Source organism: Ochotona princeps, chromosome 2 (assembly GCF_030435755.1).
Source record: "Ochotona princeps isolate mOchPri1 chromosome 2, mOchPri1.hap1, whole genome shotgun sequence".
Taxonomy (NCBI): domain Eukaryota; kingdom Metazoa; phylum Chordata; class Mammalia; order Lagomorpha; family Ochotonidae; genus Ochotona; species Ochotona princeps.
This window is the reverse complement of record NC_080833.1, coordinates 140,783,697-140,810,583: the sequence shown is the minus strand read 5'-3', so window position 1 is coordinate 140,810,583 and position 26,887 is coordinate 140,783,697. Positions and strand designations below refer to the sequence as shown.

At 40.9% G+C, this 26,887-nt stretch overlaps 1 protein-coding gene across 1 annotated transcript in view; it reads right to left on the bottom strand.

Moving 5' to 3' along the window:
* DPP6 (dipeptidyl peptidase like 6) overlaps window positions 1–26,887 on the bottom strand; it is a 797,513-nt gene that overhangs the window by 400,844 nt on the left and 369,782 nt on the right. Inside the window, exon 3 of the mRNA XM_058660636.1 lies at window positions 3,751–3,849. Within this exon, the coding sequence (XP_058516619.1) occupies window positions 3,751–3,849 (99 nt within the window). The remainder of the gene's footprint in view (window positions 1–3,750; window positions 3,850–26,887) is intronic.

Genomic DNA, 26,887 nt, shown 5'->3' with positions numbered 1-26,887 from the left:
GCAAATTGTGTTAGTGCCAGAATTTTAAATATGTTATGGAATCAAAATAATTTTGTTAACTTGAGTGGATAATGTGTATGTAAAATATCAAGTTTTTCTCTATCACCTAAGAATTTTGCTGCTTTGCAATAGAGATAATGGATGGTAGGATACAGAATTTCAAAATGACAATGTTTCGAAATATTCACAAACCAAAATCTTGTGTAACACATATAGTATAGCCAGTAAAGTTGCAAAAGAAATTGAAGATAGATAGAAGAGACCTGAATTTTATCCATTTAACTTAGTGTTTCAAAAACAATGGAAAACTTGGTTCAAGTCTAAATTTCGCCACATATGACATGGTATTCATCAACTTATCCAAACCTCAGTTTCCTCACCTTTAAAGTAAGAACAACACAGTTCTCAGAATTAAAACACCCATTATGTATAAATCATTTAGCAGAGAGCTTCAGACAGGGCAAACATTCATTAGACACTGGTGATGATGGTGATAATGATGATGATGCTAACAATGATGTTACCAGGGTGATGTGGTCCTGCTAATGATAACATGTTCTTGATGATGAGAGAGTGATGATGATGATATGATAACAATATGAGATGATCATGAAAAAAAATGGAATGAGTGGGAAAATGTGGTGCTTGTAGTGGCAGTGGTGGTGGACGGCAAGTCCCGTGTCTGCTTTTACAAATCAGTTTCCCAGACAAATCACTCACTACCCCTGGGCACAGCAATCAGCCTGCCACATGAGGTCCATGGACTTTTAGCGAATGGATGATGTTCTAACAATGGCTACAGTTCATCTCAGTTCTACAACATGAGGCAATCTTATAAATTTCTAGTAATTTCTTTCTAGACATTAAGCTTTAGACTTGTATTTTAAAAAGTAAGATCTTGATGGTATTTGTTAAATGCAAGCGTAACGACTCGGTTAATTATTTCAAATTATTCATTTCCTTACAGCAGTACATCTTTAGTGAGCAAAGTTAACCAAAAGAAGAAGGATACGAAGAAGTAACGGAGGGGGACCAGGAACTCCCAGCACCCTCCCAGCGGTCATCAGGGAGAAGTGACCATCTGGTTTCTTCTTAGCTGAACTTCAAATTCATTGCACACATCTGCAGAAGAGGAATTCTCTAAGGAAGCTATTCAGTAAGAGTGGAACAGCTCCTCGTCCACTCAGATCCACAAGGGCTCATTATGAATAGATTCAAACCGCCAAAAAAAGAAGGCTGGGCATTATCTGTTACCCACCTGGCCACACTTTGATTGCTTGCATTAATTCCCGATGACATGGATGTAAAGAAATTCTGGATGGTTTTCTGTTGCAAAGAGCCACTGTACCTCTGGTCTAGGTTCACTGATTCATGAAACACAAACTTCTTGGTCTACTAGCAAACACAGATTTCTACAGAAGCTTCTATTTTTATTATTATTTTTTAGAATGTTATATTTTGTGCTTCGCTTATTCACTTCCTATCTACTCACTTTTTGCTTCACTTTGCTTTTCTTCTTTCTGTTTTTAAAAACTTATGAATATAAAGAGGATGGATTTCAAACATTTCATAGGTATAATTCTTAGAAGGCAACAGTAATTTCTTCCTTTGTTGTTTCAATCTGCCTCTTACCTTCTTTGCTTTTCTTTAATGTCCAGTCCACTCTGTAATCACAGGCCTATTACATCATTACGTTTTTCATCCCTGGATATTGTTTCTAAGTTCTCCTTTCATTCTCCTAATCAGAAGTTGGCATGGTAACAATTTGGACTGGCATTGTTTCAGATACCCAGCCTTGGTCTTACGCATGCCTCTGTTCATACCGTTCAAGCAGCATTTATAGGTTTATGCTGTCTTTGAAATGCCCCCTTGGGAAGAATAAGAAATGCAGATTCCTCCTCCCTGCACCTTGCACATCTGGATTTCCAAGGGTTATTCACTGCTTTGTTTTCAAAACGTGACTACAATGGGTAAACACACACAGATTGAGAGCACCTCAGAATCAGAGGTAAATATCAACTCCTCAATCAGCAAAAAGACCTTTGCTGTATGTTTTAGTTTTCTGTGTGCTCTCTGCTGGTATTTTTAACATGCTGTTCTTATATCTGCTTTATCTTAAAAATTGCATTTCCTCTGAGAATACTTCTCTCATTGCTCACCAAGCATGAGCTTGGGTCAGAGCCCAATACTGACATTGCAATAAAGGAGGAAAGAGACGCCATCACAGTAAGTACAACAAAGTTCAACTTACTAAGGACTTAGTAGTAAGGACACGGTCATTGCTAATTTATTTTTTGACAGTATGTGAAGCCTGCAAGGCACCTCCGAGGCAATTTGACAACAAAAATATGAGGATTCTGTGTCATTCATTCAAACTCCGGGGGGACAAGCACTGTGACTGAGGAGACAGCCTCAGCCCAGCTCTATCACCAGGCAGCTCGGTGGCTCAGCAGAAGCAGGTAACCCCTGGCCTTCACTGGTTCTAAGCTCAGGGATTTGGATGGGACCTTAGGCATTTAACAATGACTGTTCTGTGGCCTGTGGATTCACTTCCAGTGCATTCTACAGGAGGTACCAGTAGCTTCAGTGGAGTCAACTCAGCCTGGAGGGCCGGCTGCACAGAAATGGCCCTTTGACCCTGTGAGTATGCTCATGTTTTCAGACTCAGGCGAAATGGACCATTTTTTTCCAACCAAAAAAACAGTTGTGAACATATTGCCTCATGCCCCACTTCTATTACTTTTTGTTTTCTAAAAAGTCCCCTGCGGCTGCTTCTGTGTGTGCTTTTGTCATTGTTGTTGTTTTCTTTGTCTTTCTTTTTTTCCCACTTTGGTTTAGTGGGTTCACCACCTGGGACACCTGGGACACCCACATCCCATTGTCAGAGATTGTATGTTCAAGTGCGAGATGCTCAACTTTCAATTCTGCTCCTTTCCACCAGGTCTGGAAAGACAGCAGAAGATGGTCCAAGTACCTGGGACCTTGACACACATGTGGGAGATCTGCATTTGGGCTCCTGGATGCAGCCTGGCTCACTCCGTGCTGTTGCTGTAGTGGTTCAGGGAGTGATACAGCAGATGGAATCTCTCTCTCTTTTTCTCTCTCTTTGGCTCTCTGCTCTATTTCCCTCTTTCTCTCTTCCCCCATTTCTTTTTCTCTGTTATTCTCTCTTTAAATAAACAAATAAACCTTAAAAAAAAAATCCCCTAGACAGGAAAACTAGACTACATATTGACTAAAGCCCAGGGAGAAGATGAGTTTATTTACCTCTGTGCACTCGGCCTCCCCTCCCCACCCTCACTTCTTCAGGAATTCTTTTGGATACTTTTGGTTCTTCACCTCTGAGCAAGCAGGAGCCGAAAGGGAAGAGAGAATGTGGTGAAGGGAGGGATGCTCAGCTGTGTCTTTTCACCTCCCCTGTTGCCTAGCAACACTCCCATCCTTGTCTGAGAAACAATGACCAGAAGAGGTGCCACACAGAGAGGAAGTGTTCTCAGCACATCCATTTCTCACAGAGTGAAGGCTGAGCTGGCACCAGTAAGGCAGCACTACACAGGGGACTCCTGCATTCTTTATTTATTTATCTATTGTTACCAGATACATATTCTCTTAGTGTGATGAGATTTTGATGATCACAGAGAAAGCTGCGTGGATCTCTTTCACAAGCCAAGGACAGAATGTGAGAAGTGAGGCCCAGGCCTGAATCATCAGAGTCAGCCAGGGAGGACACTGTGTCTCATGCACACTCACCGCTTATCCACTTGGCCTCAGGATCGTGGATCTTGAAATCCTCACTGAAGAGGTCCTCCACGGTGACCTTCTTCTTCTGCGACAGACTGTTATCTTCCGCTGGAAGAGACACAAGCAGTCAGACGTTCTTAGTTGACACAGGACCTTCAAACATGAACTGTCTTTCTGAAATAGCGTATCTGATAGAGCCTCGTTCACTGTGCATTTCTATAAATACACAATGAACAAATTCAGTAAACTCTCAGGAAGTATGTGAAAGTGCTAGCAAGTCAGTAACATCCACTCCTCCCATTATGCTATGTAACAGATCCTAGGTATCAGTCAACTATCTATTTCAGTATCGGTTATGAGCCATAGGTTGGAATGATCAATAAAGGAAGGCACAAAAGTCCAGAACAGATCTGAATCGCATGATATAATCAATAATTCCTTCAAATGCCACTCACTGTAGGTAACATTTGGGGTTCTCAAACAGCTGAAACACACTCTTCAAGCATTTATTTCTCATAATCCTCCCTGGTTCTTGCCTGTTTTGGAGTTGTGGATTTGTTCTTGTTCAAACAAGGTGATAACCCAAAAACCAGTATGAAAAGAGATTCCATCCTGCCTCCTCTTGGCTGCTGCTCCTGGCTGGGTTTTAGCTCTTCCCCAGAACAGGCCCTCTCATCAGATGCTCTGAAATCCACTGATCTCACTGAAAGACACAGCTGCCTGAATGACTAGACCAAACACAGCAGAGCAGTCGATTAAACCACCTTCGCTTCTGTGACAGTACTCAGAAACTACGACATCTTACACTTTTAAGAAACGATCTGGTATATTTTTGCAATGCTCGTCATCTACTAGAATGCCATCTGATCCTCTGCCCTCTGAAACAGAAGATGACACACATCACGGCACATTTCTCGAAGACTCCGCGTCCTCATTTCATTAGTTTCATGCTGTGCTGCTAGCAGGGGATGATCTCAGGGCTAATTAATGTATGCATGTGTGTGTGAATTCCATGTCAGGCAGGATCAGATCATTGTTTTGCATTTTGGTATCTGGTTGCTCTGTTGGATTCTCTTCGGAATTTCTGATATTTGAAACTGTTTTCACCTCTTGTGCTGACCTTGGCATCTTTTAATTTTCTATGACGGGTCGTCAAAAATGTTTTTTTTTTTTTTGGGAATTACATAATGAAATAAGAATAAAGAGCCTCTGAGTGAAATCCACACAGCTTTCACTAGAACTCTAGTTCACAGCTCTTACTCCGTTGCGTTTGATTTGTTTTCTGAATGCTATCAACTACTCGAGGTGTCAGAAAATTCATGTGTTCCCTTGTGAACCGATTGATGTATTAAATATCAAGTAAGAACAGTGTGCGCAAATGTCTTTTGAAAATTGCAGAATGAAGTGACTTAGGGGGACCCTCAAGTGAGATCAGAGTGTGTGTGGAGCTGCCCCAGTTGCTGAAAATTACAAGTTAGAACAGACCAGAGTCCTCCTTCTAGTGGCTTTCTACTTTGATTAAAGCGGCCCTTTAAATGCAATGTGTTTTCATCTGAAAAGCAGAAAATAAATATGAATTTAAAATCTCATGAGTCATTCATTTCATAAAGTTACCCTGTGATCGAGCAAAGAAAAAGCATGGAAATGCAGAGACAAAAATATATGGTCAGGACACGTTTTTTTAAACTAAAATTCACTATTCAGGAATGAGTGGAGCTGCACGTTTCGGGGCATCTACAAACTCAAATAAAAACTAACGGAAGACTCATTGAATGGAAGGTGGCTTTTCACATTTTGGGCACACAAGAGGGAAAGGAAATATTCACTTTCTGAAAAATTTTTCTCTGGATAGGTGTGTTTTAATTTTAATCACCTGATTTTTTAGTTTTAATCACCTTACTTTATTGGGTTTGTCAAGATTCTTTTAAACCTTAAGACTTCAAAATGGGGATGGTTTTTGATGAAGGCATTTCTCTCTCTCTCTCTTTTTGACACACATACACACATACACACACATACATTTAAAAGTACTTCATATACTGCAGTCTTCTGGGAGGCTTAATCCTCCTACCAACCCAAGCGTGTGGGCATGCATGCACTGGGCTATCACTTTTATTTCCAAGGGTTGGCAGGAGAAAATGCAGGACAGAGCTGACAACAAGCCAAGGTACAAGTTTAATGTGTCCCTTTGCAGCAGCTAGACCCACCATCACTAGTAAACATACGGAACTGCTGCAGCTTCCTGGCTTCAGATGGGCTCGGCTGCAGCTGCTGCAGCCACGTGGGGAGCGAACCAGAGGATGCATGCTCTCCTTTCTTCTCTTTCTTTCTGTGATTCTTTCCAATAAAAATAATAAATCTTTTAAAAAAATCATTTCCCTCTTAATGCGCCTTGGAAGGCCACATAAGAACAGCTCAGTTAATAGGGCTGCTATACCCATGCGGGAGACGATGAACTGTCCCTACTGTCCACCCCTTCCCCACCCCAGGGGCTCCAATATCAGGTTGCTGAAGTCTGCAATGAGCTGGTGTTTATTGCAGGTGTTTCCATATGCGACTTGGGTTGCTGATGGCCGAAATCACAAGGTTAAATGCCAGCTATAACATCTTCTGAAATCCTGTCTAAGGTACTTTCAGTCTAATCATTATGTTCTTTTCACATAAAAACGCTACAGCTATTTCTCATTTACTATTATTTCTCTATTCCACCATTCCTTCCTGACAGAATTCCAACTGGGCTGTCCAGGCGTTTCCGGATTCATCTGCAACACTCCTTGATTCTTCTTTCATGCTTTCTAACTTTGTAGCCCTGGGAGCCTCTGCATGAATGTTTCCAGTTCAGCCTTCCATTTATCATCACTCTCTGCAGCATGTCTAGACTGTTCTTTCATCTGACTACTAAGCTTTCAACAGTTAAATGACTATATTTTAATTTCTAAGATCTCCAACTTACTCTTTTTAAAGATCACCTATTCCTATTTTACAACTTCAAGCTCCTGTATCACATTGACAATTCTTTTAAAAACCTAAAATGCCATCTGCTTTCTCAGCTGGCTTGCATTCAGTTTGAGTGTGCTAGCTTGCTTACCTGCTTTAGAGGGGGTTGATGACTTCTGCGAGTACCTGGGTTGCAAGCTTTCACCCCATCTGGATTCTGGTTCATGAAACTCCTGGTGATATGGTGTCAAGAATTCCAGATGGGGGCCTAGCACTGTGGTAAAATAGGTTGAGTGGCTACCTGTGCCACTGGCATATCATATTGCAGGGTTAGTTAGCTTCCAATCCAGGTTCCTGCAAATGCCCCTGGCGAGGTAGTGCACGATAGCTCAAGCACTGGGCTCAGCTACCCACATAGGAGACCTGGGTAGAGTTTCAGGATCCTGCCGCCAGCTTGGCCCACTCCAGTAACCAGCAGATGAAAGCACCCTTGCACTTTCGTATGCTCTCTCTTCTCTTTCTAATCTCTCATTGAAATTAATCAATCATTTTAAACACAATAATGCTCTTGGGCAGTTCTTGGTCTGTCTAGGTATAGTCTATAGGCCATTGGTGCTGGAATCTTTTTCTTTAACTGGTGACACAATTCGAGGCTTTCTGCCCATGAAGTCAGTTTTAAGGCATAGCAATTGGCCAGCCCCTAGCTCCTCACAGACACTATCATTTTAGATGTCCCCGTCATGCCTGACCTCAGCCTGTATGTCCTGGTAATGTCTTCCTGCCTTCTGCTGCAGGCCTTTATACCTGCTGCAGACACCTTTCCAATTCAGGCATGTGGACAACTCATCCTGGCTCAATGAGCTGCTGTGTTTATTATTTCATCACTTCTACATGCTAACAATCAAAAATCACAATTGATTCTATGCTCAGTCTTCCATACCCTGATAGTGAGTGTAAACTTGAAGATAAAATAAATAGCCATTGAGTTTTATAATTTAGCTTTAATCCCGAGGGCAATTCAGGGATTATTGGGAAGTAACATCTCTTTCAGAAGTTTAGGTCATGTATATGACAGATAAAGACAGACTACTTCTAATTAATTCAGTTACCTCATTAGCTCAATGGTGGGAAGAGGCATGGTATAAGCTACAGTGATGCAGTTATTCGTTGTGTAGGACAGTACACAATGCAAAGTACCTAGGCTCCTTTTCTCCGCTATTTTTCAAAAACGGTTATGTTGTTAGACACCAACATTTTTAGAGACGCTTTGGGAACTTCTCTAGATATTTTAAAACTAGGAATTAAATCCCATCACCCTAAAATGAATTAACTGGTTTCATGTGAGGCACAGCTGTACAAAGTGCTTGCAGTAACGACAAAACCAATTGGGTAACAATATGTATACAGCTTTGTAAAGGAACAATTAGCAGGTTATGCTTTCGTTATGAAACAGAGTAAGAGACAACACTAACAATGTTTTACAAGAACACTTATGATTCTTCCCATTCTCTCCATTATGAGGAATGAAAGTAATTTTAAAGGAGACACATCCTATTTACGAAGAAGTTCAGTAACTCCATCCAAGCTAGACGGGGAGATTGATGGCAATGTGAAGCATAAGTATGTCAAAAACTCAAAGGAGACAAAGACTTTTGTGTGCTAATCTGACAAAGTTCCATACAGGAAAGAGACCCCAGGATGGGATCAATGGGAAGTATTATTTTGTTTGGAATAGTTTGTATGCATTTCTATAACTATTGAGAGTATTTGTTTTCTCCCTCAGAAAGAGTTCACAAAAAAAAAATTGGAACCAAAAGAAACTATTCATTTTCAGTGTTTGTACTAGGAATCTGAAAATTCCAATGAAATAGCTTTTCTTCAAGAAAAGCCACATGGCTTTTCCACTAATGGAGATCTTAGCATGGATGATACTTAGTAAAAAGAAAATGTTCAACAAGAACACAGGATACACTTTGTTTAGCTATACTGACATTTTGAGTGATAGGGTACCTTATGCGGTACACCGTCAGATGCTGAGACAAATACAGTTAGCTGGGCCCAGCGCAGTAGCCTAGTGGCTAAAGTCTTCACCTTGCACACACTGAGATCCTGTATGAACGCTGGTTCATGTCCCTGCTTCCCATCCATTTCCCTGCTTGTGGCTTGGGAAAGCAGTCGAGGACGACCCAAAGCTTGGGACCCTGCACCTGCGTGGGAGACCTGGAAGAAGCTCCTGGCTCAGCTCTGGTGATTGCAACCACCTGGGGAGTGAGTCAGTGGATAGAAGATTATCTTCTCTGTCTCTCCTCCTCTGTATATCTGACTTTCCAATAAAACAAATAAATAAAATTAGACTTCTTTCATTTCTGTTTTGAGTAAAAGAAGTAGAACCAATGCTATCATCATGGCTGTTACTCACATTTACCTGATAAATTCTTATCATCATGAAAGGATCAATTTGTAAAACATGAACAGCCTGCGGACAATGAAATGTAATACCAGGTAACGTGCCTGCAAATCACAATGTGAACCTTGGAGATGGTTGACCTAACTCCCAATTAAACTATCCAGCAGACAGTTCATCACTTGAATCAACAGTTCAGAACACAGCCGGTGACGTGTGTTACCTACACAGAGACCCCAGAGACAGGAGGAAGCAGCGACAGCCGTGCCAAGGGACCAGTCTGTTTACCAAGAATGTGTTTACTCCAAAATATATTTCTCTGGGGAAATTTCTCTGCAAAATCCAACTCTGAATGTAAGAAACTAACTATGGTTGGGATGAATATGGTACTAAACCAACTTATCTGAGTAACAGTGGAGGAATTGGAGAAAAATTCATCCTTCACAGCTCTCTAGAAGGCTTTTCATCCTACCTTGCCCAAAGTAGGTCATATCTTTTTTTCCCCCATTAGGAACTATCACTGCCTTGGTGATCCACTTTCTAGCATGTAACCCTTACTAGCTTGGCTTATTTGTGTTTTCTTTTTGACACAAGATTTGTGATTTCATCTCTCCAAGAGACCTGGCACGTAGTAATCAATTTCTTTTGAATGAAGAAAATGTTTTTACAGTCTTTTTTAATGTTTGCTTCATCGAATGAAGTCTTTGTGCTGTTGAAGTATATTACTTGTAATTATCCTGAAATTTCTGCTTATGAAGTGTCACAGATGTTGTTTTATCTATTTCTTTTAAGTTCACAAGTCTTCAGAACCATCTGTCAAATCTAGTAGCATAATATTGAAATTCAGCACATTATTGGATTTATTTTAAGTATTTATTTGTTTTCATATTCATGAAATAGTACAAAGAAAGAGAGATTTTTCCTATTCATCCGTTCTCTCATCAGATGCCTGTTATAGCCATGGCTGGACCAGGTCAAATCCAGGATCCTGGACTCTCTCTGTCTTCCACACAAGAGGACGGGGCCCAAGCACCTGCTTGATTCTCTGCTGCTGCCCAGGATGCATTAGCAGGAAGCTAATGGGAATTGTTAGAGCAATGGGAATTGTTAGAGCAATGGGAATTGTTAGAGCAATGGGAATTGTCCCTTGGCCTTTTGGGTGAGATCAGACATAGAACCAGAGTATATGGGAATCAAATCAGCACATTGTTATAGAGTCCTCCAACTTTGATCCTGGACTTCCAACCTCCACAACTGGGAGAAACCAACATTCTTTTGTCAAAATTACCCCATCTGTTCTGTTATGGTATCCCTAGCTGACTGTTGGCAACTGGAGCACTCTAGATTTTGATTTCCAACTTTGTGATGCTGGTCTACAGAAAGGCAAAGATCTGTACATAGACCTTTCATTTTTAAAAACTTTTCAGATTTATATGTTCTATTGGAAACTACATAATGACATTCATTTGGTCTGTATTAAAGAGAGTGCTACTTTTTCATTTAAATATAAATAATGCAGAAGTATCATGAAGCAAACCCATTTGTTTAAAAAAATTAAGTTATGCTCCAAGTAACAATAAACTAAAATTATTGATGGATTTTAAGAAATGAGAATCCATTTGTCTGAATGCCTCAAGACAAATTGCTCATTAAGACAGGATCATAATTTCTTACTCTCACTATGGTTTTATGCACTTTCTCAGATTCTAAAACAGAAATACTTGTTCAAGGGTAAAACTGTGAGTACTGGTCCTGGCTCTGTAGCCCAGTGGGTAGAGTCCTCGGTCTTGCATCTGCTGGGATCTTATATGGGCACTGGTTTGTGCCCGGGCTGCTCCACTTCCCATCTAGTTCCCTGCTTGACGCCTGGGACAGAGTTGAGGATGGTCTACAGCCTTTGGACCCTATAGCTGCGAGGGGGGCCTGGAAGAAGTTCCTGGCTCCTTGCTTCGGATTAGCTTGGCTACAGCCATTGTGGCTACTTGGGCATTTAACCAGAAAATGGAAGATCTTTCTCTATGTATCTCCTTCTGTAAATCTGCCTTTACAATAAAGATCAATACATCTTTAAAAAATTGTGACTTTTGTGATTTCTTTTTAAAAATTCATGTTGCCATTGTTTGATAGGAGAGTTTGATAAGATGAGGAGAAATACCATAAATATTGCTCAAGAAAGACCAAAAGCAGAACATGCTGAGAGTAACTGCGGAGGCCAATCCTGCAAATCAGTTTATGTCTGAGAAGACTGGTGGGATAAGAAGTTTATACATAAAGAAATTGTTCTATAGTGTAATGAAATAAATCTACAGAGAACTTTAAATCACTTGATATGATTTATAACTTGGACATTCAAGAAAGGAGAAGGGTGGGGTAGATTTTCAATTTTTCAAGTCGATACTATGAACACTCACCTGTAGGCAAAATGTGAAGAATGGCATGGATAAACATCACAAGAAACAAATCAGAAATGGTCAATAGTGCTACAGCTAAGGGTGAATTCTAGAACATGCATTGTTAGAAAAGACAATTATTATTGTTAATTTGGCATGTTTTTCAGCTGCTTACATTTTGTCTTCATACATATTCCTTGTCAACCAAACTAGTAAGATCAAATTCTCTATTTATTAAAAATTTTATATATTTTTATTTTGAATTTTTAAATTATGTGGTACAATTTCGTATAGACTGGGATTGCCCCCAAACTTCCCACCCCCCGGCAGATTTTCCCGGTTTTACTACAAGGGTACAGTCCTTCATAAGGAATCACAATTGCTTCAGTCTCTCATTTATGTGTAGCCTGACATTGCTGGTACAGACGATGTCAGACAGTCCAGCACGTTTCCAACAGTTTCATTAGGAATCCATTTCTTTTTTTTGTCTGGAAGCAGGAATGAATGTTGCATTATACCCCACATCTGGATATGGTGGACCCCATTACTATATACATTTCCATAACTGAGAAGCCATGAAACATGGTCAACAACTGGTATGAGTTAGAACAACCACAACCACAACAACAATGACAAAAACAAATAATCTTTTTTTAAAACATATTTTTATTGCATTTCATTTTTTTTAAAATTAATTACATTGCATTATGTGATACATTTTTTATGCACTGGGATTCCCCCCCGCCCCTCCCCACACCCTCCCCCCATGGCGGATTGCTCCACCTTGTTGCATTTCCATAATTCAAATTCAGTTGAGATTCTTTCATTGGAGGTATTTACCAAGCATAAAGTCCAGCATCTTATTGTCCTGGTAAGTTCAATGGTTTGTTGGTGAGACCATCTCTGGTCTGAAGGTAGAGCCGGCAGAGTATCATCCCAATCAATTAAAAGCCCCAACATAGTATTTCAACCATTTACAACATTATGACATTAATTGACATGGTATTGATTAACTAATATGTTACTAGGAAAATGCAGGTTCTCAACCACAACCTGTGACTTCTTCATAGACATTTCAATTTTGGTTTATATTCAACCGTGTTCTATACACCTTAAAATGGCTATAGATTGCTATTCAGCTGTCTCATGCCTATTTTAATTTTAGTCTTTAGCAGTTTATAGCATTGAAGCATGTTTTCGCTGAACCTGGATGTTTTTCAGGTGACCTAACTCTATAATTCTAACAGGATATATGTCAGTTGTTTAGGTGAGCATGTTTAGGAGGGGTGTGCAGAGAAATCTTCCATACCCCAGTGAGGAGTAACTAATCTTTGTGTCCCACCCAGTGAGTTATAAGTGCATCCTCGCTGACCGTTTCCTGTCTGTTTCTAAGCTTTCCTTGTTGTTCTCTGTCTATCTATTCTAGTTTGGTTTATTTGTTTGTTTGTTTTGAGGGGTTTCTGGAGCGCTCCTGATGGTTATTATGAGAGGGGGTGGGGACCCAAAATTGGAAGCAGGCAAGGACCAGAGAAAGCACCTCTCCCTAGTCCTGAAGGAAGTTTACTGTTCTTCTGTTTCTGCAGACCGCTCAGGGATCCTGGTTGTTGTTCCGATGACCTTGGATCCTGTAAGGCAGGATTTGGGTTTCTTCCATCCCATATGGTAGATGCAAATGGGGGTGGGTGACCTCAGAGTTCTTGGTCTCCGAAGGCACTCCATTTCCCCGTGGTCTCCTTGGCAGTAGGGATGTAGTCCTTGGTGCTCATACTGATAGTCCTTGGTGAGGATCTAGGAGTCTTCAGGTTTGGGATAAAAGCCTCCCTCTGTCTGCCTGCTCCACTCTGGGGACCCCTCCCTGCTCTATGCGCATGACCTCCTGTTAAGAGGTTGTTTGGATTGCTCCTGATTACCCCATTTGCCTTTGTAGTTTTGCTATTGTCTAATGCTGATTCTAGTCTGTTGTCTATGAGTTACCAGTTATGATCCTGATAGGTTATATTTCCCGTCTTCCTCACACCTTCTAGGGTGATGTAAGATTTCTCTGCTCTCCCTCCCCATTTCCAAGTATCATGGGGTCTTACAAGTACATTAGGTTTTACAATTCTTTGATGTAGATCATAAGCAATCTGCCTCATATCATTGGTTACTTCACAATATCTTATTGCATGAGATACAGGCTGTTTGGGGTTGAGATAATATTACTGTTTTTCGGATTGACATCATTTCATAATAGCAACATCGATCACAATAACAACAACAACAACATCAACAACAAATTGTAGCACCCTGCTAAAATAATGTGCCACTGAGTAAGCAACACATGCTTAACTAAAAGGAAACACAGAAGTCTTTTGGGAAATGTGATGCCCTTGTATACTTCATGAGCACTTGATGAATTCTACTAGAGAATAGAGATTATTTGGAAGCAAGCAAACTGACATAAAAACATCAAAACATATGAGATACAGCCAAAAGAGCAAACAATCACCGAAAAAAAAAAAGTATAGATTGGACTGTTGGAGTTACGCTTTCCATGTTGGCTTCCTTATATGAGAGAGAATATATGGCATTTGTTCTTTTGTGATTGACTCGTTTCACTGAGCATAATGGCTTCTAGTTGGGACCACCTGGATTTAAATAGAATAATATCATTCTTCTTAATAGCTGAATAATATTCCATAGAGTAGATGTACCACAGTTTCTTTAACCACTCTTCCTTGGACGCACATCTGGTTTGTTTCCATGACTTTGCTATTGTAGATTGTGCTGCTGTAAATATAGGATTACAGATCCCCTTCTCATATGCAGATTTCACTCCTTTTGGGTATATTTCTAAGAGCGGGATAGCTGGGTCATATGGCAGGTTTATTTGCAATTTTCCAAGCACTCTCCATACTGATTTCCACAGTGGTTGTACTAGCCTACACTCCCACCAGCAGTGAAGGAGGGTGCCTTTCTCCCCACATCCACACCAGCAGGTGTTGAAAAACAAATAATCTTACATTTGCATTCAGATTGGGAGACTGAGTCAGCGTGTGTTTTTATAAGGCTTTAACACAAAAGGTCAGCTCATTTAGCATTCCCACGTGACTGCCCAGTCTGTGGCATGAAGCAGGGTGTGCAGTCCTCTGAAGGAAGAATTGGCAGGCGGAATTCTTCACTTGTGCCCACAAGGGCACCTGTGTCACATAGCAAGCACCATACACACACAACGTAGAGGCCGTGATTCTGTTTCCCAAGGCATACATTGTCATATAAAATGTGTACTTTGAGTTTTATTGGCATTTCTGGTCTGTAGTTAACTTAGCTGTCTGCATTGATGTAACACGGTCTCTATCTGTTCAATGTACATGCATAAAGGAATAAAAGATCTTATGCTGGCTTTTCCTTTAAGGTTGTGAAGAAAAAGCACTGTACGTCTTCATGAGAATAACTTCCAGTTCTGTTTTTGGTGGTTACGCTGATGAAGAGCCACATTTTAAAAAAGAAGGCATACCGTAGATGGATGGAATAGAAACCAGCATGGGTTCCTGCCGTCGAAAGAGCAGAAAGGGAGACCCAAACACAGTTGCTGGCTAGTGCATGGTCACTGAGCAAGCATGAGCTTTCTTTTAGCTCGAATCTTCCCACAGGTCACATCAGTGGGCAAAGCCACGTAGTCTCCTGTTGCTAGTTTCTTACGACTGCTGTTAGCAGCTGTGGAGGTTGGGAGCAACAGGCACTTGCTCTTCCACACTTCTGGATTCCAGAAATCTGAACACATGTTGTGAAGACCCAAATCAAAGTGTCAGGAAGATGGCACCGCTTGGAGGGCCTAGCGGAGAGCCTGGGCTTTTTTGTCTGTAGTTTCCTGCTATTGTTGGATTGGGACGATATCACTCCAGTTCCCATGTGTCTGCCTTTCTGTCTTGTTCAATTTTCTTTGCCTTCTTTTTGTAAAGAATGCATGTGGTCCCATTTCGGATTCAATGAATAATTCAGGATAGTCCTGGATTGATAGCAAGCTGCTTAATATAAATACATGAGCCCCATTCTTTGACCATTTAAAGCAATATCCACAGGTTCCAGGGATTAAAATATGGATATCTTTGGTGGAGGGAGGCATTTTTTAGCCTTAAGGCCTATTTCCAACTAATCTATCATTTCAGAAGGCATTCCCCGGGGATGCACTGATTTGATTAAAATAAAAAAGAAAAGATCTGAGGAGAAGAGGAAGAGAAAGTCAAACTGATTTGGCTTGAAGTTTCTAATAAATAATCACTTAAGTGAATTTCTGATGATTTTAATATTTCATGCAGAGCTTAGAGTTAGGTTAAACTTGAGGAATATCAAATAGTATCATGAGAAAGTGTGTAGCTCCGCAGAACTGATAAATAGTAATAGCTTAAATTGAGCACTTTGCCTCAGAGAGGAACTGGAATCATTTCAACTGGGAGCTTCAATTTCCTGTTCCCTCAATCTGCCTTGTTCATTTTGGACATTTTGCTCTAGTTCCCTGATTTCACTGTATCATAGTTTTCTGTGTCTCTGCCCTTGACCTACTAAGTCCACATAAGCCCCCTGAGTTACTGCCTCTGCTCCTTGACTAGCCAGAGGTTTCGATAAAACGGCAAGCAGGAGATGAACCAGCCCGTTGTAACTCAGAATTCCCGAGGCTCCAAAAAATGTACCTGAAAGTGATGAATAAGCTTTCATCTAACCAACGCAAAACGCTTCAGAGAAAAGCCTGGTGCTAGGGAGATTTATCCATTCTTCATGGTTTATGTACAACAGTGCCTTTAAAATGAAATGCATAATGTAGCAATGCCTGAAAAGTACCCCTTTATGGATAAATATGTAGACACATTTGCCTAAGCTCATAGTTTTAAAGCAAGCATGAATAATAAGTATCCATTGCCATCCTTTAGAAAAATGGCTCTTTAGTGTAAGAATTCAATAAATAAGCAAAGATGCACCTCTCAATGCTTCTAGAATTAATGACAAAAGTCAAAAGAGAGATTTTGAGATGCTCCCCGGGACCCATTTCTCAGTACTTGGGAATGTTGCAACTCTCTGCAAGGTTAGTAGCAGTGTAAACTAACATTTTATTTCATGAAAATGCATCACAGATCCCTCTTTTCAGACTTGTTTCATTAGAAGAATGATTCAAATTCACTGCTCAAATTCAAGTAAGGTAGATGACACTCCTCAAGTACTGCATAAATCAGAGGACCTTGCTGGTGTGGCAGTCTGAAGGCTACCTCCTCCACATGGCCTCTGCCTCCGTCAGTCCTACAGAGCCTGACTTAGAGCTACGGCGGATGTGACACAAGCTGTCTCCTTGTTATGTACAGGATACCAGTTTCTTCCATGAAACAGAAAGAGAGGATGCACACAGTGAATGTTTGCATTTGTCTCTCTACGATGTGTGGAGCCACAGTAGCCACTTTGCCAACATGCCAAGGAAAGATGGAGAGAGTCTGGCCCGTGACGATATCCTGAGCCATTGAGTCAGCCCAGGGGCGTCTTTGTTGAAACAGATTTGGTACATTTGTGCTAGTCTGACACCTGCAGTGACAAGCATTTTGCTATTCTGACACCTGCTTTTTTAACTGACAGATTGTAACAGCTGGGTTCGGGTGACAGCAGATCTCTGAGATAGGCCACAGATCAGTTGATCAATTCCACAAGCATTCTGAACTGTATTCAAGTCTTTGCATGTACATAGGTGCCCTTTCTTTCCTTTTTTCTTTCCTTTTTTATTATTATCATCTTATGATACAGTTCAATATGTCCTGGGATTTCCCTTACTCCTCTCCAAATCCCCTTCCCCCTCATTGAGTTCCCCTATATTATTATTATAGTAGATTCTTCATAAACAGTCGTATGTCCATCATTTCGGGCATGGACAAAGGCCGAGAGTCCAGCATCCTATTGTCAAAATATAATAAACAGTTTCATTGGGAGTCCATCTTTGCAAGTAGAGATATCCTCACATCTGGATATGTTACCATACACCCCCTTAAATGAAAAGCCACAATGCAAAATCAACAACAGGAAGAGAAGCAGAAATTTACAACGCCATGAAGTTAAATAACATGCTACTGGATAGGATAGCCTCAATTACACAGTTATTGTACATTCCCTTAAATGACAAGTCACCACAAAACTCAACAATGGGAAGAAGAGAAAGAATTGAAAAAGGCATGAAGTTAAATAACATGCGGTGACCAATGTGTCGTTGAAGAAATGAAAAAGAAAATCAAGAACCTTCTTGAAGAAAATGATGCTACTGTATGGTCTATGAGTCACTGAAGAATTTAATGAGGAAGAAAGTGTTTTTGAACAGATGAAACTAAATAAAATAAAAAAAAAACATAAAAGTCCATAAGATACAGTTTCTGCTGATCTTTGTTGGTGAGATATGTCTCCTGTAGGCAACAAATAGATGGGTTTTGTTCTTTAGTCCAGTCTGCTAATCTATGACATTTGATTGATAGTTTAAGCCATTTACATTCAGGGCTAATATGAATGGGTGGTAATTTGGTCCTGTCATTTTAGCAATGGATTGTTCACTGATTTAGTCTTCTGTTATTTTACTGGGATGTTCTCCACATTTGCCTTTGTTTTTGGTGGGTGCTATTCCTCTTTGCCAAGAGAACATCCTCAAATACCATTTGCAGGACAGGTTTGGAAGAGGCATATTCTTTTAACTTTTCTTTACTGTGAAAGAATTTCATTTCAGGGCCCGGCGGCGTGGCCTAGCAGCTAAAGTCCTCGCCTTGAATGCCCCAGGATCCCGTATGGCCGCCGGTTCTAATCCCGGCAGCTCCACTTCCCATCCAGCTCCCTGTTTGTGGCCTGGGAAAGCAGTCAAGGATGGGCCAAAGCTTTGGGACACTGCACCCGCGTGGGAGACCTGGAAGAGATTCCAGGCTCCCGGCTTCGGATCAGCGCAGCACCAGCCAGTGCACTCACTTGGGGAGTGAATCATCGGATGAAAGATCTTCCTCTCTGTCTCTCCTCTCTGTATATCTGACTTTGTAATAAAAAAGAATCAATCTTTAAAAAAACAGAATTTTATTTCATTTTGAAAGACAAAGAAAAGCTTTGCTGGATATGTTATCCTGGGCTGACAATTTTATGCTTTTAGAATCTGGAATATGTCACTCCATTCTCTTCTGGCCTGTAGTTTTCTGTGAGAGGTCTCCTGTGAGATTAATTGGCATTCTTTTATATGTTAGTTGACTTTTTTCACATGCACATTTAAGGATCTTTTCCTTATGTTCAATTGAAGAGAACTTGAGTATTATGTGTCGTGGTGAAGATCGCTTTTGATCAAGCCTGTTGGGAGTTCTGTGCCCCTCCTGGGTGTTGTTTCCCAATTCTTTCTCTAGACTGGGGGAAATTTCCCCTTATTATTTCATTGAATACACCTTTAATCTCAACTTCTCTTTCCTCACCTTCTAGGACTCCCATGACTCTAATATTTAGCCTTTTAATAGCATCACTTAATTCCTGAATACTTTTTTAGCTTGACCCAGCTCTGCTTCCAGCTTTTTGTTTATTTCCCCTTGGTGACAGGAAATATCTTCCAATTCTGAGATTCTTTCTTCTGCCTCCTTGATTCTAGTTTGGAGACTGTCCAGTGTACTTTTAATTTGTTCCACTGTATTCTTCATTTCTGATATATCATCTTTCATTTGATTCATTTCCAGTGTGACATGTTCCTTAAACTTCTTTAATTCCTGCATTATCTGCTTCTTGTTGTTGATAAGCTTTATAACAAGTGTTCTGAATTCTGTATTCCCCATTTTTTCAATGTCTTCCTCAGTTAATTCTGAGGTTGGCATAGGGTTTTGTTCCTTTAAAGGAGTCTTCAGTAATATTCATTGTGCTTTTGTCTCCTCCTTTGCGCTTGGTCATTGTACTTCTAGTTATCATATTCTCCTTGGGACAGGTTTCTAAGCTGTGTCACCTGCAGGTCTACAGTTTGACATTACTCACGGTGGTTGGCATACTGCTCTTTGCAGTCACTTGTGCCACTCCCTCCAGCAAGCTCCAAGTCTGGGTTCTTATGTTAGATTTCCACCATGTTCTCTGTGGCCCCAGCTCCTGGCTCTCCAGTCTCCACCTCCTGTGATCCCATGCTGAGGCTGCACCACTGTCTGTACAACCTTTCTCCTACTTCCTGTTAGAGCAGCTCCCAGGATTAGGGACCTGGCCTATATAACTAGATTGTTGTTGGGGTTGATCTTGATGGAACCTATTGGCTGTTAGGTCTGAGGGCCAGATGGACCTATTTTGACCTGTATTATGCCAAAGTTGATATTATTTTCCTGTGGGACCAGCGCAATGCACTGAGGTCAGTGAGTTCTCTCCCAGCTCAGCTCATGCGCAGCTCATTGTTGTCCCTGCAGTCTTATTTTTTTCAAAGATTTTACTTACTTTTCTTGAAAAGTCACATATACAGAGAGAAGAGACAGAGAGGAAGATCTTCCATTCAATAATTTGATCCCCAATTGAATGCAACAGCTGGTGCTGCGCCAATCAGAAGCCAGGAACCTCCTCCAGGGCTCCAAATTGGTACAGGGTCCCAAGGCTTTGAATGGTCTTCAACTGCTTTCCCAGGCCACAAACAGGGAGCTGGATGGAAGGCAGAGCTGCCAGGATTAGAACTGGCATCCACATGGGATCCTGGTGCTTTCAAGGTGAGGACTTTAGCTGCTAAACCTGTTCTTGCAGTCCAAGTTCTTAATCTGCTGGACCTCATGTCTGAGTGCTACCCGAACCTATCCTGGGAGAAGTAGGATACCACATTGCTGCAGTTCACTGAGCCAGAAATGAATTCACTGTCAGCTCAGTGCAAGCCTAGTGCTGTCCATATAAAAAATGGTGCCCGATTTGGCTCTAGGGGGTGAACTTGGCTTTGAAATCCACCCTGTTCCCGCACTGCCCATCTGCACCTGTCGTTCTGTCTGTGCTCCTGATCAAATTAAACAGACCAGCAGGACGGGCAGTGCTTTGGGTTCACCTGAGCTCCTGACGAACACCCCTTCCCACATTTTTGCTGATGGGGTTCAGATCAGCACTGGCTGAATATCACTGGGGTATATGTCACTGCAATACCACACCATTGTGTCCGCTGCTTTCCTGTGTCTGTCAGTCTCCAGGTGCCCCTCTGCTGTCGCTCTGTCCTCTCCTGTTTTCTGTGATGTGCCTTCTCTGCTTCACACTAGCTGATGTGTCTCCATCTGTTTCAATGTGTCCTTACCCTATTCCGCCATCTTGATTCTCTCTGCTCCTTTCTTTCCTTCTAATGATAATGACTTGCAGTTTTCATGAGATTTTGAAAATGGTTGACACACTGCTTGATGACAATAGCAGGAACCATCAGTTGCAGCTCAACTCTAGCATCTAGCACTCTGGACTAAGGCAGTCTGGTCCTGCATCCTTCCTTCTTCCTCATGCCCTACACAGACAACTCTCTATGACCTCCCACGACTTCTGAGTCAGGTTGCCCTCTGTCCTGTGGTCACTTCACACTGGTTAGGGCTTACGGTGATCTTTTGTGGGTTTCCTTGATCTCTACTGGATCTTTCAATGCTTCTAAGTGGTTCATTCTCCAGGAAGTCAAACACAGATGCTTCCTCTCCCCACTCTTCTGTCCTGTGCTCTGCATTATCATACTAAATATCCCCAACTTGCATTTGTAGCAACCAGTCTCAATTAGCACTGAGCAATTCACCATAGGCAGAAGCAGCATTAGCAACAGTAGCACCAGCAGCAGTTAAAACAGATCTGTTTCATGTGCAGAATAGACGCTACTCACCCCAACCAGTCAGTTGGCAGGGGAGAGCATAGATAATATGAAACAAGCTGTCCAAAGCCCTAAGACTAAATATTATTTTTAAATTTTTAAATATTATAGCCCATATGTTACTTATTATGATATACACAAAAGATAGTGAAGTAAGCCATTCTGAATTTTTTTTTTGTAGACATTATTTGGGACATTATCATGAGATAGGCCAACTTAGGTTAGAAACTGGGTATCGATGCAGTCTAACATACAGCAATGAGTCTCATAGGCCAACAGGATAAAACTAACTAAAGGAACCAGATACACAATCACACTCATGAGACAAATGCCAAAACTATAAAAACTTGCAAAAAATGTCTAAGATGTTATAAATGAAGTGACCCTTGCGGGGATGAGTCTTTTGGGGTGCTGACTATATTTCACTGCTTTTTGGTGGGGAGCTGATTTTAGGATCATGTTCAATTTGAGAATTATTCAGACAACATTTACATGTATATACATGGAATTTATATATAACATTTATGCATATATAATATGCAGCAAAATATGTATTCCATTCTTCAACACAACTAAAAAAATAATTTGTCCCAGGATTTTTAAGGATAAGTTGAAGGTTAGGTAATCATATTAAATTTAATTAAACATTCATATTTCAATTTCCATAAAGATTAATTGTATGCTACGTTTCAACCCAAAAGACTAATGAATCTTCTAATCTGATAACCACGATTGGACTTCACCTCATATACTACGTAAATGTACAGTTTTTCATCATAAATCACTGCCCATCTCTAGTGTGAAAATTCATAAAAATCTGGCATCCAAACTGCTTGAACACATAAATCAGATACCGCTGGATTTTTATAATCCCACAACGACTGTGGCACAGGAGAATGTCACAGTCCTTCTCATTAGAATGCAAGATTTGCAGCTGCCAAAAAAGACATACACTCTGTGTGACCTATTATAGATGCATGTTTAATATCTGCAAATAAAAAGGTAACTTTGAGTCTATTATTCCAAAGAGAAATTTAGAAAAGAGCACGGACCAGCAAGGGAGAAATGAATGACAAAATTGAAAAGGACACATTCTCATTTGCAGAATCCCTTCGGAACGAAGATTACTTTAAACACTTTTAATTTGATTTCTCAGACATAAATTGTGCCTAACTGGTAATCATTAGACTGTGCAATGGAACAAGGAGCCATGCTGTTCAGAACGATTGCCAGTTGACCCTTCCACACCCTGGGCCATCTAGAGGGCATTCCATTGTACTCTACAGAGTCTTCTCACCAAGCTGAAAAAGAGGTATGGGAGTGTTAGAAAGCATTCCCACCAATCCACTCACAATCCAATGAGTTCAGAATGGAAGAAAACTGGTACTAGACTCTGAATGCTGATAAATCAGAAAATGAGACTGGAAACTAAAAAAAATTGAATAGTGTTATGTTTTTACAGCACACAGCCCATCTTCTAAGTCTATCCACAGGCAAGCAATGCTGGGAGGCAAGCCCTGTATTGCAGGAATAGACCCAGGAATGGGCATACCAAGTAGTATGTGATTGTTGCTAGAACTCTCCACTCATGGAGCCCAAATGCAGTGGAAGCCAGACCTGCCCTTGGTGACGCTTCAGTGGTCTGAGAAGTCTGACAGGCCTTTACCCTGCCCTTGCCCTGTGCCTTTTGCTTTATTTTTGCTAAATGGTTATAGCACTGGGGAGCTCTTGCATACCCTTTGCTTTTTTTTTTAATTTTTAAATTGTTTTATTTTTTTATTTTTTATTAAATTTATTCATTAATTACATTGTGTTGTAATTTCATAGGAACTGGGATTCTCTCCCCACTTCCCTGCACCCTCCCCCCATGGTGGGTTCCTCCACCTTGTTGTGTAACCATAGTTCAAGTTCAGTTGAGATTCCCTCTTAGCAAGCATATGCCAAGCATAGTCCAGCAGTACCCTTTGCTTTTAAGCAAACCGTGTCTCAAGAACAACATTCTGTCTTCTTTCACCCCCACATTTCAACCAGCACTCAGCATGGCATTCCCAGACCCTAAAGGAAAATCTTTAATTTTACATAGCTTGATAGACACTATCGATTGATGTGTGGATGCCCTGAATAGGAGAGAATTTAAGGAAGCTCAGGAGCCACGGGTGAGCTGATGGGCTCAACATCCTCTCTCTTTATTTTCCTGGCAGAAAACTGAATGTAGTGCAGGAGAAGGAAAATGGAAAGGAAATGATGGGTCTATGTGTGGGGGGAGGGGCAGCGGTACAATATTCATGGTTCAACCTGCACATCTGATTAGACTCAGGACACATACACAATCCCTGCATAGCACCACCTAGAGAAAGAAATACAACCGCCGGAGACCTCACACCACAAAAGGATTAAGCAAAGCCTTTTGTATTTTTATTTTAATAGAAGAATAAAAGGGAACTCCCTCTTCAAAAACCTGTCTGGAATTCAGTGATTTTACCAGGGCACTGCCATTGGCACTGGCTGCCTCTAGCTCGTTGTTGCCCCTGACAACTGGCTGCCAGCGTCCAAAGAGGTAACAGTTCACAATGCCTACATTCTGTGTTGCAGGAGGGATGGAGCTGTGCCAGGACTAAATGTGAAACAGTCTCAGGATTCGCAGCAGTGCTGGGGAGAAGAGCGACCAACATGAATCCTCGTGCGGGAGACCAGGTCCTCTCCCTCTCTGCAAGCTGTGGGTTGAGCACATGGAGGGGAGGTTCCCAGGAGCCTCTCTGACTGGTTTACTGGCACACTTGTACTCCACGACGCACTGTTGTGGCCCGCTTCTGTGGCAGCAGCTTTGAGCAGCCATGTCATTCCACAGGACCGAGGGACCTACAACCTATTTTAGATGTACTTTGGGAAACCACCTAACACTTCATGGCCTCCTGAGTCCCATAGTAAGCATTCGACAACCACAGAATCAGATTTCAATAAGCATTTAGTTACTTAAAGCAAAATTCAGTTCAAACGCAGTTACATTTGGATGCACGCTCCACAGATCCCCAGAGAGGCCTATTTCCTTCACTTTAATTAAAAACGTGTAACATCTCCAGCTGTGTCATAGCCTTGTCAGCACAATCAGAAAACAAAACAATGATTTGTCTTTACTAATCCTGGTCCAGCCTCTCTTAGCGCTGCTCATTTAAATTGTAATCATTGAACTGATTTTTTGCCTCGTGCATTCAGAGGCACTTTGTTAAATCCTGAGTCCAAAATGTACTAGACAATTCTGACCGACTCACAAAACTAACTTTCACCAAATTGTTGTTGAAGCCTCTTGGATGTTAAGCAAGTGTTTGTGGTATGTTAGTGTTTTCATAGGCAGGTTTTATTTTTTATCCCCATCACATTCTAAAACTTCTTTGAAAATATACATCTCAGAATATTTACAGAAGAGATGTCCACTTTAGCATATTTAGGATACATTAAGAGTTGTGCATATATCATTGACATCAAATCCCGGAATACTTTCGTTATCCATGAAATAAACTCATCGCTGTTTGTGTCTCCTTGTTTACTCTCCACGGCAACCACTGAGCTCTATCTTCATGAATTTCTCTCTTTGGGAATCATACATTAGATAGACTTTCATATTTGGTTTCCTTCACTTACTGCAGTGCTTTCAAAGTTTATCTATGCAGTAGCAAATATCAGTAATTCCTTCCATGTTGTAGCTAAGGAATGTTTCATTGCATGGGTACTGCACTTACTTATCCAGTCACTTGGTGATGGATATTTGGGATGCTTACACATTTTTGTCTGATGTAAATAATGTTATTAGGGACATCAAATTCAGGGTTCTGGAGCAGCTATCACAGAGTAGAATTATTATGTAATATAATAACTTAGAGTTCAAATTTTAGGGATCTCTCAAACAGTTTTTAACACAGGCTACATGATACTCATTCCTACAATGAATGAACTCAACTTTTACATTTTCTTACCAACATATTTTACCTTGTCTTTTCGATTTGTTTTTTTAATTTAACATCATGCTCGTGGGTATAAAGCAGAATTCGCAATTTAGTCTTTCATCTTCCTAGAGATGAATGATATTGAACATATTTTTCTATGCTTATTTATCTTTTGTATTTCTTTGGTGAAATGTCTAGTCAACTAAAGATTTAAATATTTAGAAATCTAATAATTTGTCATCTGTTTGGGGTTAAAGCGGCTTTTGTAGTTTCACTTTTTCTCATTTGAAAGGCAGATTTGACAAAGATAGAAGAAACAGAGAGAGGTATTTTCAATCAGCTGGCTCAGTCTTTAAATAACTGTAACAGCCAGAGCTGAGCTGATCTGAAGCAAGAAGCCAGGAGCTTCTTACAGGTCCCCCACGCAAACGCAGAGGGTGAGATGCTTGGAACATCCGCCACTGTTTTCTTAGGTCATAAGCAGACAGATGGATCAGAAGTGGAAAAAAATGTGACATGAATCGGAGCCCATATGGAATGCTGACACTCAGTGAGGAGGCTTAGCTTGCAATGCCACCGAGTGAGCCCCACAAGTGTTTTTTTTGTTTGTTTGTTTATTTGTTTTTCTTTTCACATAGATTCTAGACTTTCAGTGGGTATATGGTTTGAAAATATTTTTCTCCCATTCATTGTGTTATAATTTTATTTTCTCATGGAGTTTTCTGATGCACAAAGAATTGGAATTTGAGAAAGTACAATTTTTTCCTTTTTTTGTGTTTTTGGTGTCATATCTCAGAATTTACTGAGTTAAAGTCCTTTCTTTTGTATTGTGTGGTCATAGATCTACACTGGTTTGATTTTCACATATGTTGTGAGGTGGGGTGTCAACAGGGGCTGCTTTTACTCAATTATGTCCTGAGGCTGGCCCAAGATCCTTTCTACATTTGTAACTTGATTTTCTTTTGCTGTTGTGTGGTCATAGATCTACACTGGTTTGATTTTCACACATGTTGTGAGGTGGGGTGTCAACAGGGGCTGCTTTAACCCATTACGTCCTGAGGCTGGCCCAAGATCCTTTCTACATTTGTAACTTACTTAGAAGATGGAGACAGGAAGACAGAGATCTCTGTGTCTGCTGGTTCATTCCCAGATGTCTGCAACAGCCAGGGTTGCATAGAGCCAAAGGCAACAGCCCAGAAATCAACCTGAGACTTCCATGCAGAATTCAGTGAACCAAGTACTGGGCCTTTCTCCTACTGCTTCTACAGCATGCAGCAGCAGACAGCTGCAAGGGGGAGAAGGAAGAGCCAGGACCACGTTCAGCCGCTCTGACACAGGCCACAGCTTCTCCACTGCATCGAAGGTCCTCTCCTTTGGTTCCCTCCCCAGGCCTAACAGCTGCACAGTGTATTCACTGAGGACTGGAACTTTGGTTTCCTCTTATTTTATTCTTGTTCACACACAGCATCGTAGCTAATATAAAAGAGGGAATAGATAACATTTACCTACTGTCTTCTCTATGGCCTCAAAGTTCCTATGATAACTTCTGTATGGTTATCTTACAGGAAAAAGCTTTCTTTTCTCCATATCCCCACCATTCTCTGTCTACTAAATTTTAATCACTCCCTTAATATGTCACATATTACCTTCTATATGAATTTTCTTATGAAGAATT